Here is a 17,431-nt window from a genome sequence, read left to right as displayed (position 1 = left end):
TCAGTGGTATCACGGTTAATAATAATCTGATCTGCAAGATTAAAACACAGTAATTCAGGCATTGGAGCGGTCGCTCATTCACCAAAAGGATCCCTAAGGGCTTTGCTGAAACTTAACTTTTTACTAACATCTTGTTTCAGAAGGATATGCAAGTTATTAATAATTTTTTTCAGATTGTAACTGATGTGGCTGGAATCCCACAGATGGAGCAATTAATTAAAGATAGCTTTATAAGCAATAAACAGCCCAGAAATTTGAATTTGAGTAGGATTTGTATGTTTTAGCTGTGACAGCTTTGTTGTAATTGTGTAACATGAAACATTGAGGTTGCTACATTTTTCTACTTTCGACATCGGTCAGGGGACAGTACAATACAGTACTCAGATTTCCCAAGTCAGTGTCTTAATAGTGCATTTGGATCCCTTAGGACTGAACCCACCAGCACTTCCAACCTTGTTGTATAAATGTGTTTAACCTGTCGGAGTGAGTGCTAAGTTTGACAGTACCATTGTACTGTAGACATTCAACCTCTTGGAGCTAACTTGACATGTTTTCCTCTTTATTTTATTGAAGAAAACTCTGCATCTTAGCATTTTACGCATAATTTTCTCATGTAAATGAATGAACGCTACAGAACAAGCAAGGTGATTCATAGGACATTTATATGTCATCAGACTTCAAAAGCATTTGCAGTTATTTGTAAACCAGTCTTTTGATTAAGGATCAATCCTCCTCATATTCCCATTAGTTTTGTGTGCAGTTATAATACAGTTTGTTTGAAAACACTGTATTCTTGTGATAGTAGATTTCTGAAGTTATTATGTGGAACAGTTCAGGTCCCTCCTCTGACTTTACATGTTGACTATTTCTAATGCATGGTAGGATGTGAACTAGGCAATAGTAAAAGTCCAAGTGTTTCAAAGGCATCTTACAGTTCAGTCCTGGAACCTTTGTGACTGCTGTATTTTGATTTGTGAAACAGGAGTTTATACAGCTAGACGTGAGGAGTGCATTGCCCTCCTGTCTGATAATCCTCTATGCTATTTGGTGAGGTAAATGATGGAACAACACTATGATACTGTTCAGTTGTGCATTTACATGAATTAAGTAACTGATTTCCTCTTATCAGACACTGGGTTCCTTTAACAAATTGGTATCTTGTGTATGGTTCCATAATCATCCAGAAGCAAGTAGCCATAGTCCATGTGTGAGCTGTGATAGTGAGTTGTCAGCAGGCTGTGTTAGATGGAGAGAAGAGACATCACTGTGTCTAATCCTGTCCTCGCCCAAAATCCCTGTGCATTTCCAACAGGAGTTTCTGGATAGCGATCAAGCTGTTTTCCTCCTTGATAAACCAAGGGTGCAGCACCCAAACTTCCATCCCAGTTAAAACTGTCGTCCTCATCTATATGGCTTAGCTACTCACTGGAAAAACTCCAAGGGCTTCTGGAGGGAACTGTGATAGTTTTTCAATTCACGATCCTTGTGTGAGTGTTTTCCTGCACATCATATTGAAAGTACTTTCTTCGCATGTCTCGTTGAATGTTTTGTTCTTTACCCTTTGAACAGGTAATGCGAGCGTATTAAGGTTCAAGTACTAGATTTTTCAACTTTGCCTTTCATTTCCAAAATATAACTAATGCTCTGAAATGTTTTAGTTGTATCTTTTAAATGATTTATGAATACTTCTTTTACTAAGTTTATAAAAATTTAGAGGCACCTCTTTTTAGCATCATTATTTCTAGTTACTTTTAAATTTGACAGCTATAAGATCACGTGAAGCATAATGGTGCATAAGATATACTTGTTTTAAAACTGCTGATAACCTTTAATTGAACTGGAACCTTTGAAGGGAAAGTAAAAAAACAAAAATGATCACTGCTAAGATTAGAAAAGGCAAATTCTGCGAAAGATGCTCATTTTCTTCTCGTTATTTTTCACTTTTCTAGACGTGGTTGCGAAGCTACATTAAATTATTCCAGGCGACGTGTCAGCGCTGTGGAAAATTTCTTCAGGATGGACTGCCTCCCACGTGGAGAGACTTCCGAACGCTCGAGGCCTTTCATGACACTTGCAGGCAGTAATGTCCAGCTCACTGCCTAGTAACTGGGGATCACATCAGGATGTGGTGATGTGTACATCAGAGTATGGAGAACTTCGATTTGATGTGCCTGATTGATGGATTTTAACTATTTCCTGCAGGGATAAAGTTCTTTCAACTCCTTTTTTTTTCAGACAAAATTATTTTTAGTAAAATATCTCAAAGGGGTAAAAATAGCAATGCCTTCAGGTAGGATAAGTAAATCATTTAGATTTAACATACTTTTTTTTAAAGGGACAAACTAAATTTAAAAACATAGTTTACATATGTATGTCATTTTGTTTTCTGGAATGCATTTTCTGTTTTTTGCTCTCCCACATTCACATCATGTTCTTTGGGAGGTTGGGCCAAGATATCTCATCAGTATCACTCATGACAGTGTCAGTGCACACAATGATAAAAATCAGAAATTCACTCAGCTCTCCCATTTAACTGTCTAATAGTTGTGCTTTATAGTGACCATGTTCCCAAGGATTATGCCCTCATATTTTTCCTTTTTTTTTGTTTCTTGTTCTGTTCTTCACCTCTCATACCATTGCAGTATTTTCATCCCACTGACTAAACTGTTCAATAAAATGACCAAAGGCATTTGTCAAGTCTGTTACCACAGTTGGGATATTGCATTCCCAACTACTAAACTCAAATTCAGATCTTATCCTTAACTGATATTCACACTTCAACTTCCCCACCATCCTAGTAGGTTATCTGAGGGAGGGAAGGGGGGTCAGGTTCACTGGTAGGACACGCACGGATAGAGCTATATTTTTGACATCCGGGGAAATTAATGTTACTGACTGATTTTTCTATTCAATCTGCAGACAGCATATAGGGAAGGATAAAAAGGATCCACCAGCCATTAGTGTATTACTGTGCTCTGACATAGAGTTCTGGACTGGCCCCAGAGTTTTCCAAATGGTGTGTTGCCAATCTTCATGTCCGTTTTGGGAAGACAGCAAACAGAGACCAGGCTAAATTGTGGGGCCATGATAGAAAATAATAGTCTGATTTGGTCTATCTCCTCTCACAAGAGAGTCTTCTGAGATTTAAAATAGAGGTGTCATCCAGGGAAGGGTTGAAAAATATGTTTGCATGCCATTCCTCAAGTTCAGCCACTTCCTTAAATCATAAAATGAGGGTTAAATTTAGCCAGCTGTTCCATTTTTGTTTTGAATCCAAAAACTGTTGCTTCTAATGGACCATTGTGACCACTCAAGTGTCACTTGAAAATGACGTGAGATGACATGGGAGTGCTTCACGCTTCAGCACTGTCTTGAAATGAAATGTTATTTTCAGGGTTTACTGTCCTTCTAGCAAGCAGACTTGTTACATTTCTCGCCCTGTTATAATCAAGTTTTATTTCATGTTCGCCTGAATGTAAGCTTGGTTTTCAGCACTCCCACATCATTTTGAATAGCTTTGTCAGTTTTGCATGCCTACAGTTGAATTTTTTTTTTAATAGTAGAATGAAATCAACTGATAATCATCTGCTTTAATGGTTGAGCACTTGATTCAGCACTGCATCACTTGGGTGAGTTTTGCATGTTTGCAGCCAGGCTGGTGGATTAACCGTACACAACAGTGATATGCTCCATATCACAAAAAGATGAATGGCCTATTCTGACTCCCTATCCTCTCCTTTACAACACATGCTGACCAATTGTGGAATAGAACCTCCAATTTTGGAAATATTAATGTCGCATTTTGCCTTGTCCTAGCTGAAGGAAGTTGTGTGCCAATTTTATGTGGAACTTTTAGCAATAAGAATTTCCTAATCAGACTTGTAGTTTAAATGACTTTAATTTCCTGTTAGTGATATATAAAAGCTATACACAAGTTTAAATTACCACATGATAGTTGGACAAGTTTGCCTATATTTTCAGACATCCTTCTATCCTATGGAATAAATAGAATATTGAGCAATAGTGCTGACTGCCATGCATGTATCCACTTGATCATGATGTCTCTCTTCTTTCATAAAGCTAAGTACAAAATAGAGGGACTATTCGAATTATCTAACTCATTCTTCCACAGAAACCTGTGATTTCCCCCTGTCATAGGTAGCTGCCTCTTGAATGATCGACCTTTTGCTTCAACCACCCTACTCAGAAGTCAATTCAAGGTATTAATCTTTATGTGAAGAAGTGCTTCCTGACATCAGCCCTGAATTTGCCATTTTATCATTCGTGCCTTGTCCAACATACGTGGTTTAACTTGAGATAGCAATCAGAATTAAACTTCTGTATTTCACACAGCAACTGGTATATGTCTATATTCCCCTCCTTTCAAAGTAGAAGAGTCCAAAATGTTCTAACCTTTTTTAATTTTGTTTTACTTATGATTTACAACTGTTTCATAATTGAAAGGGCAGCAGTTACTGACAGGTACTTGTGAAATATACTTTCTTTTGGTCAGGGCGTGAGGCGGGATGCATGATGTTGAAATCAAAGAATTTATCTTCTTGACAAGGGAATGTGCTTTCCATGTAGCCAGAAAGTTGCAGGTTTAAGACTGCAAGTCACATTAACCTATCTCCCACTGTCTGGTTACTCTGGTTTGGGATTTTTGTATGTCACTGGATGGAGTTGTATGTGTAAGTAAGAAAAAAATCAATGCCCACCTCTATGATTTGAAACATTTAAAGTGGCTGTGGGACAGTCAACAATAACTAGAGCAGGTGCTAGGAGAAAATGTGAAAAGAAACTGCAATTTAAAGTGTTGTCTTTGGGTATGTCTGATCCAAACCTGTAAAGCAAGGAGACAAAGCACCAAACCTTTGACCTCTGCCGCCTAGAAAAGCAACAGGTGCACGGGAACACCACCACCTCTAAATCGCAAGCACCTGACTTAGAAATATATGGCTTTTCGTTCATCGTGGCTAGGTCAAAATCCTGACACTCCCTCCCTAACAACACTGTGGGAGTACCTTCACAACATGGACTGCAGCGGTTCAAGAAGGCGGCTCGCCACCACCTTCTCAAGGTCAATTAGGGAAGGACAATAAATGCTGGCCTTGCAAGCAAAGCCCACATCCACTGAATGAATAAGAAAAAAACAACTGTCCTAGATTTCAGGTGTATTTGCATTTTGTTAATATTTGGGTAAAAATATTTATAATGCAATACGATTACTTTGACAACATATGGATCTATGAAAATTAAATTCTATTCTTGCCTTGTTGGCAACTTATTTCTTTTCATCTGTTTTCATTTTCATTTAGTTCATACAATTTTCATTTGACTCCTTCAAGACACTTGTCTGCACTTGTCCTGTTCCCTTCAATACAACTGCGAGAGTTGTCCATTTTCATGCATTAATGCAAATAATTTGATATATGAATTTCTTTGTCTTTTAAAAAAGGACATTCATGGCCATTAAAATTCACTATATAATGCTGTGGTGCTGTTGAAATCCAACAATGTCAACTTTATGGATCACTGTCAAGATTATGTGCTTACATCCATATGTACAAACATCTCATTAGAGGTTGTAATGAAAACCTTGTAGATCATTAAACAGCTGCAAGTTGTACAGTGTTTTGTGAATAGTCTTGGAAAGAAGGTGTTGAATTAAAGGAGTGATTTAAAAACAAAACCTAAATGTGTAGTAATCCAGCCCCAACAATCTCTCTCACTGGGGAGGCTTGTGAATTACAGTGCGACAGCACTAGACAAAACAAAGTGACCAAGTTTGCATTATTGTCTCAATGCACTTGGCCTTGGTCACATCAAAGGCTACAACCCCAACAATATCCCGGTAGTAGTGCCGAAGATTAGCTAGGCTGTTCCTGAATAGCTACAAACAGACAACAGACGGAATTTTTCCCAATATGTCCTTTCCACAAAAAGTAGTACAAACCTAACCTGGCCAATTACTACCCCATCAGCTTGCTCCTAATCATCGACAAAGTTTTGAAAGGAATTGTCAACAGTATTAGCAATCAGCAGTTAATCACCAGTAAGCTGCTCACCGATGCTCCATTTGGATTCACCTGAGCCACTCTGATCCAGACCTCATTACAGCCTTGATCCATACATGGACACAGAGCTGAACTACAGAGGTGAGGCAAGAGTGACTGCACTTGACATCAAGGCAGTATTTGCCGAGTGTGATACCAAGGAACTCTAGTAAAAATTTAAGTCAGTGGAAATCAGGAGCAAAACACTTCTGACATACTAACTAATTATGAGGGTGAATACTTATTCAATATGGTAGAGCTATAGCTCCAAGTTACCCACTGAATTGTAAAGTAACATCTGTTTAACATCTGTCGAATGAAATTTGTCAGGTTCAATGTATGACACTCAATCTTACCACAGGGAATCAGAGAAAAATCAGTCCAAGGCCACTTTGATAGGCCAGCAGTTTTTAATTTCCTTATACTATATCCTTCAAATTGGAGAGTAAAGTGGAGATGATTGCAGGTTTCTGTGTTACCATTCTCAGCATGAGAGGAAATGATCATGCTGCTGGGTGTGGTTGGACAATCAACACAATTGTTCAAAACGGGTAACACTCTCAAATCAAGGTGACTGAGATTTTCATTTTTGTCTTAAAACACATTTATGATGATTTTAAGCAGTGGCTTCTTATTGCAGATACCTAATAATCTAAAACTCCAGCATTATTTCCTTGGAATTCTTTTCTTAAGAACTAAGAAGGGGGTGCAAAGTCATTGTATTGTTGAATAAAGGTTACAAAGTTCATCAAAATTTTATGGCCAGTACAACGAGCAGATCATCACTTACCCAACATCACTAAAAACAGATGATCCAGACATTATCTTATGGCTATCTGTGGGAGCTTGCTGTGCTTTGGCTGCCATGTTTCCTACATTGTAACAGTGACTACACTTCAAAAGTACTTCATTGGCTGTTTAATTCTCTAATCTGCGTTTAATTCTCTAATCTGTTTGACCATATGCCAGTTAGCACGTGGTTCAGGTAACAATCCAGAGATGAGTACAGGAGCAAGGATGTCTTACTGCAGTTATACAAGGCCTTGGTGAGACCACATCTGGAGTATTGTGTGCAGTTTTGGTCTCCTTATCTGAGGAAGGATGTTCTTGCCATGGAGGGAGTGCAAAGAAGATTTACTAGGCTGAATCCTGGGATGGCAGGATTGATGTATGAGGAGAGTTTGGGTCGACTAGGCCTATGTTCGCTAGAGTTTAGAAGAATGAGAGGGGATCTCATAGAAACCTATAAAATTCTAACAGGACTAGACAGGCTAGATGCAGGGAGGATGTTCACGATGGCTGGGGAGTCTAGAATCAGGGGTCACAGTCTCAGGATATGGGATATGCCATTTAGAACCGAGATGAGGAGAAATTTCTTCTCTCGGTGGTGAACCTGTGGAATTTTTTTTTTTTTTAAATTCGTTCATGGGATTTAGGCGTCACTGGCCAGGCCAGCATTTATTGCCCATCCCTAATTTCCCTTGAGAAGGTGGTGGTGAACTGCCGTCTTGAACCGCTGCAGTCCACGTGGGGTAGGTACACCACAGTGCTGTTCGGAAGGGAGTTCCAGGATTTTGACCCAGCGACAGTGAAGGGAAGGCAATATAGTTCCAAGTCAGGATGGTGTGTGGCTTGGAGGGGAACTTGCAGGTGGTGGTGTTCCCATGTATTTGCTACCCTTGTCCTTCTAGTTGCAGGTCACGGGTTTGGAAGGTTCTGTCTAAGGAGCCTTGGTGCATTGCTGCAGTGCATCTTGTAGATGGTACACACTGCTGCCACTGTGCGTCGATGGTGGAGAGAGTGAATGTTTGTAGATGGGGTGCCAATCAAGCGAGCTGCTTTGTCCTGGATGGTGTCGAGCTTCTTGAGTGTTGTTGGAGCTGCACCCATCCAGGCAAGTGGAGAGTATGCCATCACACTCCTGACTTGTGCCTTGGTGGACAGGCTTTGGGGAGTCAGGAGGTGAGTTACTCGCCTCAGGATTCCTAACCTCTGACCTGCTCTTGTAGCCACGATATTTATATGGCTACTCCAGTTCAGTTTCTGGTCAATGGTAGCCTCTAGGATGTTGATAGTGGGGGATTCAGCAATGGTAATGCCGTTGAATGTCAAGGGGAGATGGTTAGATTCTATCTTGTTGGAGATGGTCATTGACTGGCACTTGTGTGGCATGAATGTTGCTTGCCACTTATCAGCCCAAGCCTGGATATTGTCCAGGTCTTGCTGCATTTCTGCACAGACTGCTTCAGTATCTGACGAGTCACGAATGGTGCTGAACATTGTGCAATCATCAACGAACATCCCCACTTCTGACCTAATGATTGATGGTAGCTTATTGATGAAGCAGCTGAAGATGGTTGGGCCTAGGACACTACCCTGAGGAACTCCTGCAGTGATGTCCTGGAGCTCAGATGATTGACCTCCAACAACCACAACCATCTTCCTTTTGTGCTAGGTGACTCTAGCCAGCAAAGGGTTTTCCCCCTGATTCCCATTGACCTCAGTTTTGCTAGGGTTCCTTGATGCCATAATCGGTCAAATGCTGCCTTGATGTCAAGGGCAGTCACTCTCACCTCACCTCTTGAGTTCAGCTCTTTTGTCCATGTTTGAACCAAGGCTGTAATGTGGTCAGGAGCTGAGTGTTCCTGGCGGAACCCAAACTGAGCGTCACTGAGCAGGTTATTACTAAGCAAGTGCCGCTTGATGGCACTGTTGATGACACCTTCCATCACTTTACTGATGATTGAGAATAGGCTGATGGGGCGGTAATTGGCCGGGTTGGACTTGTCCTGCTTTTTGTGTACAGAACATACCTGGGCAATTTTCCACATTGCAGTGTAGATGCCAGTGTTGTAGCTGTACTGGAACAGCTTGGCTAGGGGCGCGGTAAGTTCTGGCGCACAGGTCTTCAGTACTATTGCCGGAATATTGTCAGGGCCCGTAGCTTTTGCAGTATCCAGTGCCGTCAGTCGTTTCTTGATATCACGCGGAGTGAATCGAATTGGCTGAAGACTGGCATCTGTGAAGCTGGGGACTTCAGGGGGAGGCCGAGATGGATCATCAACTTGGCACTTCTGGCTGAAGATTGTTGCAAATGCTTCTGCCTTATCTTTCGCACTGATGTGCAGGGCTCCCCCATCATTGAAGATGGGGATATTTGTGGAGCCACCTCCTCCAGTTAGTTGTTTAATTGTCCACCACCATTCACGGCTGGATGTGGCAGGACTGCAGAGCTTAGATCTGATCTGTTGGTTATGGGATCGCTTAGCTCTGTATATCGCATGCTGCTTACGCAGTTTGGCATGCAAGTAGTCCTGTGTTGTAGCTTCACCAGGTTGACACCTCATTTTGAGGTATGCCTGGTGCTGCTCCTGGCATGCCCTCCTGCACTCTTCATTGAACCAGGGTTGGTCTCCTGGCTTGATGGTAATGGTAGAGTGGGGGATATGCTGGGCCATGAGGTTACAGATTGTGGATGAGTACAATTCTGCTGCTGCTGATGGCCCACAGCACCTCATGGATGCCCGGTTTTACATTGCTAGATCTGTTCGAAATCTATCCCATTTAGCACGGTGATAGTGCCACACAACACGATGGACGGTATCCTCAATGTGAAGGCGGGACTTCATCTCCACAAGGACTGTGTGGTGGTCATTTCTACCAATACTGTCATGGACAGAAGCATCTGCGGCAGGCAGATTGATGAGGACGAGGTCAAGTATGTTTTTCCCTCGTGTTGGTTCCCTCACCACCTGCCGCCGCCCAGTCTAGCATCTATGTCCTTTAGGACTCGGCCAGCTCGGTCAGTAGTGGTGCTACCGAGCCACTCTTGGTGATGGACATTGAAGTCCCCCACCCAGATTACATTTTGTGCCTTTGCCACCCTCAGTGCTTCCTCCAAGTGGTGTTCAACATGGAGGAGTACTGAATCATCAGCTGAGGGAGGACGGTAGGTGGTAATCAGTAGGAGGTTACCTTGCCCATGTTTGACCTGATGCCATGAGACTTCATGGGGTCCGGAGTCGATGTTAAGGACTCCCAGGGCAACTCCCTCCCTCTTGTATACCACTGTGCCACCACCTCTGGTGGGTCTGTCCAGCTGGTGGGACAGGACATACCCAGGGATAGTGATTGCAGTGTCTGGGACATTGTCTGTCAGGTATGATTCCATGAGTATGACTATGTCAGGCTGTTGCTTGACTAGTCTGTGGGACAGCTCTCCCAACTTTGGCACAAGCCCCCAGATGTTAGTAAGGAGGACTTTGCAGGGTCGACAGGGCTGGGTTTGCCGTTGTCATTTCCGGTGCCTAGGTCGATGCCGGGTGGTCTGTCCGCTTTCATTCCTTTTTATTGACTTTGTAGCGGTTAGGTACAACTGAGTGGCTTGCTAGGCCATTTCAGAGGGCATGAAAGAGTTAACCACATTGCTGTGGGTCTGGAGTCACATGCAACAATCGACAATGGTTTCATGGCCATCATTAGACTAGCTTTTAATTCCAGATTTATTAATTAAATTCAAATTCCACCTTCTGCTGTGGTGGGATTCGAACCCATGTCCCCAGAGAAATACCCTGGGTCTCTGTTACTAATCCAGTGATAATACCACTACGCCAACGCCTACCCGCTCTACCGCAGAAGGCAGTGGAAGCCAAGTTATTAAATATATTCAAGAAGAAGATAGATATATTTCTCAATGCCAAAGGGATATGGGAAAAAAGCGGGAACAGGGTACTGAATTAGACGATCATCCATGATCTTTTTTGAATGGCGGAGCAGGCCTGAAGGATCAAATGGCCTACTCCTCCTATTTTCTATGTTTCTATGATTACCTTTGATGTTCTGCATTTTAATTTGGACCTAACACCTCAAACTGTCTCAGCAGAACAGTATTCCTAGTTCTACCTATGTTGTTGGTTACTACGTGGATCACAACAACTGAATCCTCCCCTTCCCACTCCAATTTCATCTCCAGCTACAAGGTGATGTCCTTAATCCTGGCACTGGGCAGGGAACACAACCTTTGGAGTTTCTGGTCATGACTGCAAAGAACAGTATCTGTCCCTCTGACTATACTGTCCCCTATCACTGCCACATTCCTTTACGCTCCCCCCACTTGAATGGCATCCTGCACCATGGTCAATTTGCTCATCCACCCGACCGACCTTGTTCTCATCTGCACAGGTAGCAAGCACCTTGTACAAAGTCAAGGGCTGATTCTGCTCCATCACTACATGCTGGATCCCCATACCTGCCTAACTCGCAGTCACACCATCCTGTCCCTGATCATTGACCAACTCTAAAGCTCTACTTAACCTAAGGGGTGTGACTGCCTCCTGGAATAAAGTGGCCAGGTAACTTCCCCCTCCCTGATGCTTCTCAATATCTGCAACTCAGACTCCAACTCAGTAATTCTGAGCCAAAGTTGCTCCAGCTGCAGACACTTATTGCAGATATGGTTGTCGAGGACATTCCACAGATTCCCACATGTTGCAGGCATGGCACATCACCATTCCTGCCATGTCTGTCTAACCTTATTTATTTAATTACTCAATCAGTTATGAATTTACTCAGCTAAAGTATTAGCAAGTTAGAGTCCCTAGCTTGCAAATAAAAGAACACTCACCAGCTACTGGAGGTTGAACTAAAGGTATAAAAAGCAGCACCTCCTTCCCCCTCTGCACCAAATTAGCACCTGCACCAAATTCTCAAGGCAGTACTCAGCCCTCAACTTTTTCTGTGCTACCTTTGTTTAAGAGCAGTGAGCCTTTGTTTTTTTTTCAGGTCTATGGGTTGTGTCCACATTGAAAAGCAGTGTAATAGTAGCAATCCTATTCTTCACAGTGCATTCCAGAATTTGATTACAGACTTTATTGTGCAGTATGTTGGTTAACAATATGTGGAAAAGCAGTATTAAACCCTGCCCAGTGTGAAAACTACTCTGCAATAGCTTTTGGAACAGTGTCGTCACAGTGCTTTTAAAATAGTGCAGTAATTCTGTAGGTTTTTTCCTTAGCTGCTTTGTCTTTGGGCTCTGGGGTATTTCTAAACATGATGGGTTTTTATCTTGTAGACAACTAAAACTGAGGATGTGCACATGTCAAGGGCAACACAACATGTCTGCCTTTTTTGTAGATGGTTTTAATCAAGTATTATTGTGCATTATTTAACAACAGCATGTACTTGTATAGCACCTTCAAAGTACAAATGTTCCAAGGCACTTCCCAAAATAAAAAGGGAACAGTGGAGAAACACACTGAGCAGACCTGAGGGAGGGATCACGTGAGGTAACTGGTTTGACTTGGTACTTTTTAAGGGAGCTTTCCCCAGGTAATTCAATGTGATAAACTGTGTTTCAGGGTAATCTGGCATACAATTAAAAAGTACAATGGGAAATCCAGTATTGAGAATTGCCTCCTGCAGCACTTTATGGAATTATCGCATAAAATTATACAGGATTGTCTCCCATCAACTGTGTGATGCAACTTCAGGGTGTTTCTCCCACCACACTCCCACAAAAAATTATAATCAACTTGTCGACTTTTTTTCTCCTCGCAAATGAACTCCCTTGCCTTTTTGAAGGTGCTGAGTTATTGCAGGTGCATGGTTTCATCAACACTGTGTGCTGCACAATATTTCGGCATTGTTCATTTGTCGTTCATTATCATGAGAGTGAGTATTGGCATGCTATTCAAGCATAGTTGCATCAGAAACGAGCCCAGGTGTGTCTTTTCCCAACATCTACACTTGAGATAGTAGTTACAAGATTATTGGCCACTTCTCCACCCCATTCCCTGTCCCCACCCACCCCCCAACACCAAACTTGGGGTTATATTGCCATTCCACTGTGATAAGTTAACCGAGTATAGCCAGATGATTGAACTAACTACGGTCTGGATAAACTTGCCAAAGCATCTGAGGAACAACTGTCAGGTCTTCTTGAGTTTAATAACTATATTTGAAAGTTCCAAGTCAAAGAGTTGCAGCCCTGGTCACTCTAGGCACATACCCCATAGTAGTCTGCATTCAGTTTGGATAAAGATGATTCAGACAACATATTAACACAAATTTCTGCTTTTATGCGTTGGACTTTGTTAAATGTCAGGTAAGTAATCTCTAACATTAATGGCTTTAGAGGAATGTGAAGGAACTCTTTTATTTTGATTGGGAGTGGAATTTGAATGTGTTCCATTGCTGGAACATGAATTGTCCACTTGAGCTTATTTGTTGTTTTTGATAAGGCAATTGCAAAACAGAATTTTTGTACAGGTTTAGAAATCATCTTGCATAAATTGCAAACCCCCCCAGGTGGGGCAAGAGATAACAAAGGAGGTGTAGATTGGACAAGGCCACAGAATAGCTGACCAGAAGGTCATGGAGCAAAGGCAAACAATATGTTAATGGTGCATTAAAAGACAAAGCATTAGTACAGATAGGGTGTTAACGGACTGAAGATTGAGTTCAATAATTTCAGAGCGTGATGGGCCCCACATTTTACTTTTATTTTTAGTTATTTTTTCTTTTTTACATTTTTTTTGTATGTTTATTTCATTTCATCTTGGTTTGTTCAGTTTGCTTACCCACTGTTTTTTTTTTCATGTTTGTGCTTGCTGCTGTTCAATCTTCAGTCCGTTAACACCCTATCTGTACTAATGCTTTGTCTTTCAACGCACCATTAACATATTGTTTGCCTTTGCTCCACGACCTTCTGGTCAGCTATTCTGTGGCCTTGTCCAATCTACACCTTCTCCTTTGTTATCTCTTGCCCCACCCCCGCTTTACTTGCTTATAACCTTTGACATTTCTAATATTTGCGAGTTCCGAAGAAGGGTCACTGACCTGAAACGTTAACTCTGCTTCTCTCTCCACAGATGCTGCCAGACCTGCTGAGTATTTCCAGCATTTCTTGTTTTTATTTCAGATTTCCAGCATCCGCAGTATTTTGCTTTTATTTAAGTTGGAGTGACCGGTTGTTTTTTGGACTGAAGGAAAGGATACAGTGATGTTCCCCAGGTCGGTACTAGAACTACTGCTTTCTTGATTATTAATGACTTAAACCTAGGTGTTCAGAGCACAATTTCAAAATTTGCAGATGACACAAAACTTGAAAGTATAGTGAATTATGAAGAGGATAGTAATGGACTGCAAAAGGACAGACAAGCTGGTGGAATGGGCAGACACATGGCAGATGAAATTTAATGCAGAGAAGTGCAAAATGATACAATCTGGTAGAAAGAATGAGGAGAGGCAATATAAACTTAAGGGTACAATTCTAAAGGGGGATAAGGAACATAGAGGCCTGGGGCGGCATATGTGTACAATTTGTTGAAGGTGGCAGGGCAGGTTGAAAAAGCAGTTAAAAAGAAGTACAGAACTCTTGGTTTTATAAATGAGGTAGAGAGTGCAACAACAACTTATATTGGTATGGTAAACATCCCAAGGTGCTTCCCGGGAGCATTAAAAAACAAAATATGACACCGAGCCACATGAGCTATTAGGTCACATGACCAAAAGCTTGGTCAAAGAGCAAGGTTTTAAGGAGTGTCTTAAAGGAGGAAAACGAGGTAGAAAGGCAGAGGTATAAGGAGAGAATTCCAGAGATTGGGGCCTAGGCAGCTGAAGGCATGGCCACCAACGGAGGACAGATTAAAGTCAGATGCCCGAGCCCAGAATTAGATGAACACAGATATCTTTGAGGCACAAAGGAAGGAAATTATGATGAATCTTTATAAAACATTAGTTCAGCCTCGACTGGAGTATTGTGTCCAAATCTGGGCACCACACTTTCGGAAGGATGTGAAGACTTTATAAAGGTGCAGGAAAGATTCACGAGAATGGTTCCTGGGTGAGGGACTTCAGTTAAAGGAATAGATTGGAGAGACTGGGGTGGTTCTCCTTGGAGAAGAGAAGGTTGAGAGGAGATTTGATAGAGGTGTTCAAAATTATGAGGGTTCTGACAGAGTAGATAGGAAGAGACTGTTCCATTTGCAGAAGGATTTGCAGAGGACGTATATTTAAAGTGATTTGCAAAAGAATCAAAGGCAAACTGAGGAAAAGCTTTTTTTATGCAGCGAGTGGTTACACTGCCTGAAAGAGTGATGGAAGCAAATTCAATTGTGATTTTCAAAAGGGAATTGGATAAGCATCTGAAGGGGAAATGGGGCAAGGGCGGGGGAGTGGGACTAGCTAAATTGCTCTTGCAGAGTGCCGGCACAAGCTCGACAGGTGAATGGCCTCCTTCTGTGCTGTAACCATTCTATAATTGTAGGCCTAAATTAAATGGAAAAATTGGAGTACCAAGCCAAGTATAACATTCAATTATTAATGTAATTGGATGTTAAGAGAGTAAAAGGTTTGGGTGGTGTGATGCCCTGTTTTCCATTCTTGACTACTGTGAAGAGTAAAGAATGGTTTAAAATTCTAATCAATGAAACAGTGCTTAGTCAGTCACAGTTGATGACTGTAATTTTCCTGCATTTCTGTATATATCTGGCAGTTGTGGGAGACTGGGTAACTACCTAAAGGAAGGGAAGGAAAATTTGTATGGTACTGCTCTGGAGTACCTCCTTGGATAATCTGAGCCTGACATTTGGTGCATGTCTTTCTGCAAGGAGAAGGGATTAAATGAATGTGGTGTTCAGATGAAATTGAGATGAATGAAAAATAACTAGGTTTATTCAGTTAGATGATCTTGCCTGTAATTAAAAGACCTTGCATTCTTGTTTATAGATGTGTCTTAATTTTATTAACCTACATTAGGCATATAAATACCAACCACTCAACAAGAAATCAAAATGATCATTTACCTATATTGATTATAAAAAATTTAGAATTATAGATTTAATATACCTGAATTAATGAGGAACATTTAAATACACAGATCAGACCCCCAAATTGACATTATCTGTTTAGAGAGCCATCAAAAATATGCAAATTTACAATTCTGAGCAAGTATTCAACTTTAAGTAAAATTTAAAAAGTGTCTCTGCTTTTACAATCAAAGTTTGTCCCTAGTTTCTGTTTTATCATGTTCTTGCACAAAATAATCAAATTATACAATCATTTGCCATTTGATTTGTTAGTTCGATGTAAAGAGAGAGTTTGAATTAGCCAAACTTGAATTAAGAGTAGATTGTGAAGTTTAGGAAACAAGAATAAATCTGACCTCAAACAAGTCAATTAATACAGCACTTATCTAAAGCTACTTCATGCTCCTCTGGTGGGTAATCTAAAATTAACCAATGCAACATGTACATGAAAATTGCTTTTGCGTTTGTCTTCAGCCACAAGCTCCTGTTACATTGGTCTTGCACAATCAACAGTCACTTGAAAATAATTGAATTGGTTGGTACCTTCCATCTACGAAAGATGATGGACACGCAGCAAGCAATCTATTTCGGTGGGGTGTTTACTCTTGGTGCACCTTTGCTGATGGAAGGCCAATCCTTGGGAGGCAGGTTCTGCCACAAATGCTGCCAAGAGATGCTGTGAGTTGTTTTTGACATTGGCACCTGTTTACAAACTGCTGCAGCAACTGGTGATTGTAGTGCACATCAATCCATGGATGTGTTGCCATTTCCCTCTTTCACCAGCTGGTGACTCCCAGTTGCTATAGTCAACATTTAGGGCCCTAAAATCATGGCATAAAAATAAACCTGTCAGGTTTTTTAGACCATGCCCAAGGGTATCCTTTTTTTAATTGGGTCTTCCTAACTAACTGCCTTCCTGGAGACAGAAAGTGAGCTGCTCAGCAACAGCAGCTACTACCTTGGCACAACATCATCGTGCACACATGCTGCTGTTTGCTGTGTAGAGATGTCATGACACAACATTATTGTTCCACACAGCAAGTCTCGAGGGATACTATTGCATCTTGGAAAAGTGAATTTGGAAGAACAGCCCAGTTAACCTGCCCTTCCAAGACCTAGACACCAGTATAAAAGTAACTTCCATTACTAGGGGGATTCACATTACCCATTTTATGTCACTATGCCAATCTACATATTCTCAGCTGAAATTAGTTCCAACACAAAGAGATAGGAGTTTCCAATCAGAGCTATAACTGGAGTAAACAACACAACATCTTTAATATCACTGTTATGTAAATCAAAGTCAATGCAAATTTGCAGTTGAATTGTATATTGAGTTTTAAACTTGTGCATAAACAGTGGAAAATGTTGCATAGTCAATGAAATCAGTTGGTATCTGAAACACATCAGTAAATAGAGTGGGGATGATTTTATTTCCGTAATCTGGACAGCTGCTGTTAGGCCGTGACTGAAAAAACAGGCCTGTCACTTTACTCGAGCTCTAAATTAATTGAATGTGAAACACTGAACTGTAATTGTGTTTTCAGTCATGGGGTTTTCCAATAGAAG

The 17,431-nt window shown here is 41.3% G+C and overlaps 1 protein-coding gene across 3 annotated transcripts in view; it reads left to right on the top strand.

Moving 5' to 3' along the window:
• med27 (mediator complex subunit 27) overlaps positions 1-5,692 on the top strand; it is a 286,804-nt gene extending 281,112 nt beyond the window's left edge. For all 3 annotated transcript variants that reach the window (XM_068012325.1, XM_068012326.1, XM_068012323.1), the window contains one exon: positions 1,950-5,692. In XM_068012325.1, the coding sequence (XP_067868426.1) occupies positions 1,950-2,084 (135 nt within the window). In that variant the 3' untranslated portion in view covers positions 2,085-5,692. The remainder of the gene's footprint in view (positions 1-1,949) is intronic.
• Positions 5,693-17,431: the final 11,739 nt, after the last annotated feature.

Source organism: Heterodontus francisci, chromosome 32 (assembly GCF_036365525.1).
Source record: "Heterodontus francisci isolate sHetFra1 chromosome 32, sHetFra1.hap1, whole genome shotgun sequence".
NCBI classification, from domain to species: domain Eukaryota; kingdom Metazoa; phylum Chordata; class Chondrichthyes; order Heterodontiformes; family Heterodontidae; genus Heterodontus; species Heterodontus francisci.
This window is presented reverse-complemented; position numbering and strand designations above follow the sequence as displayed.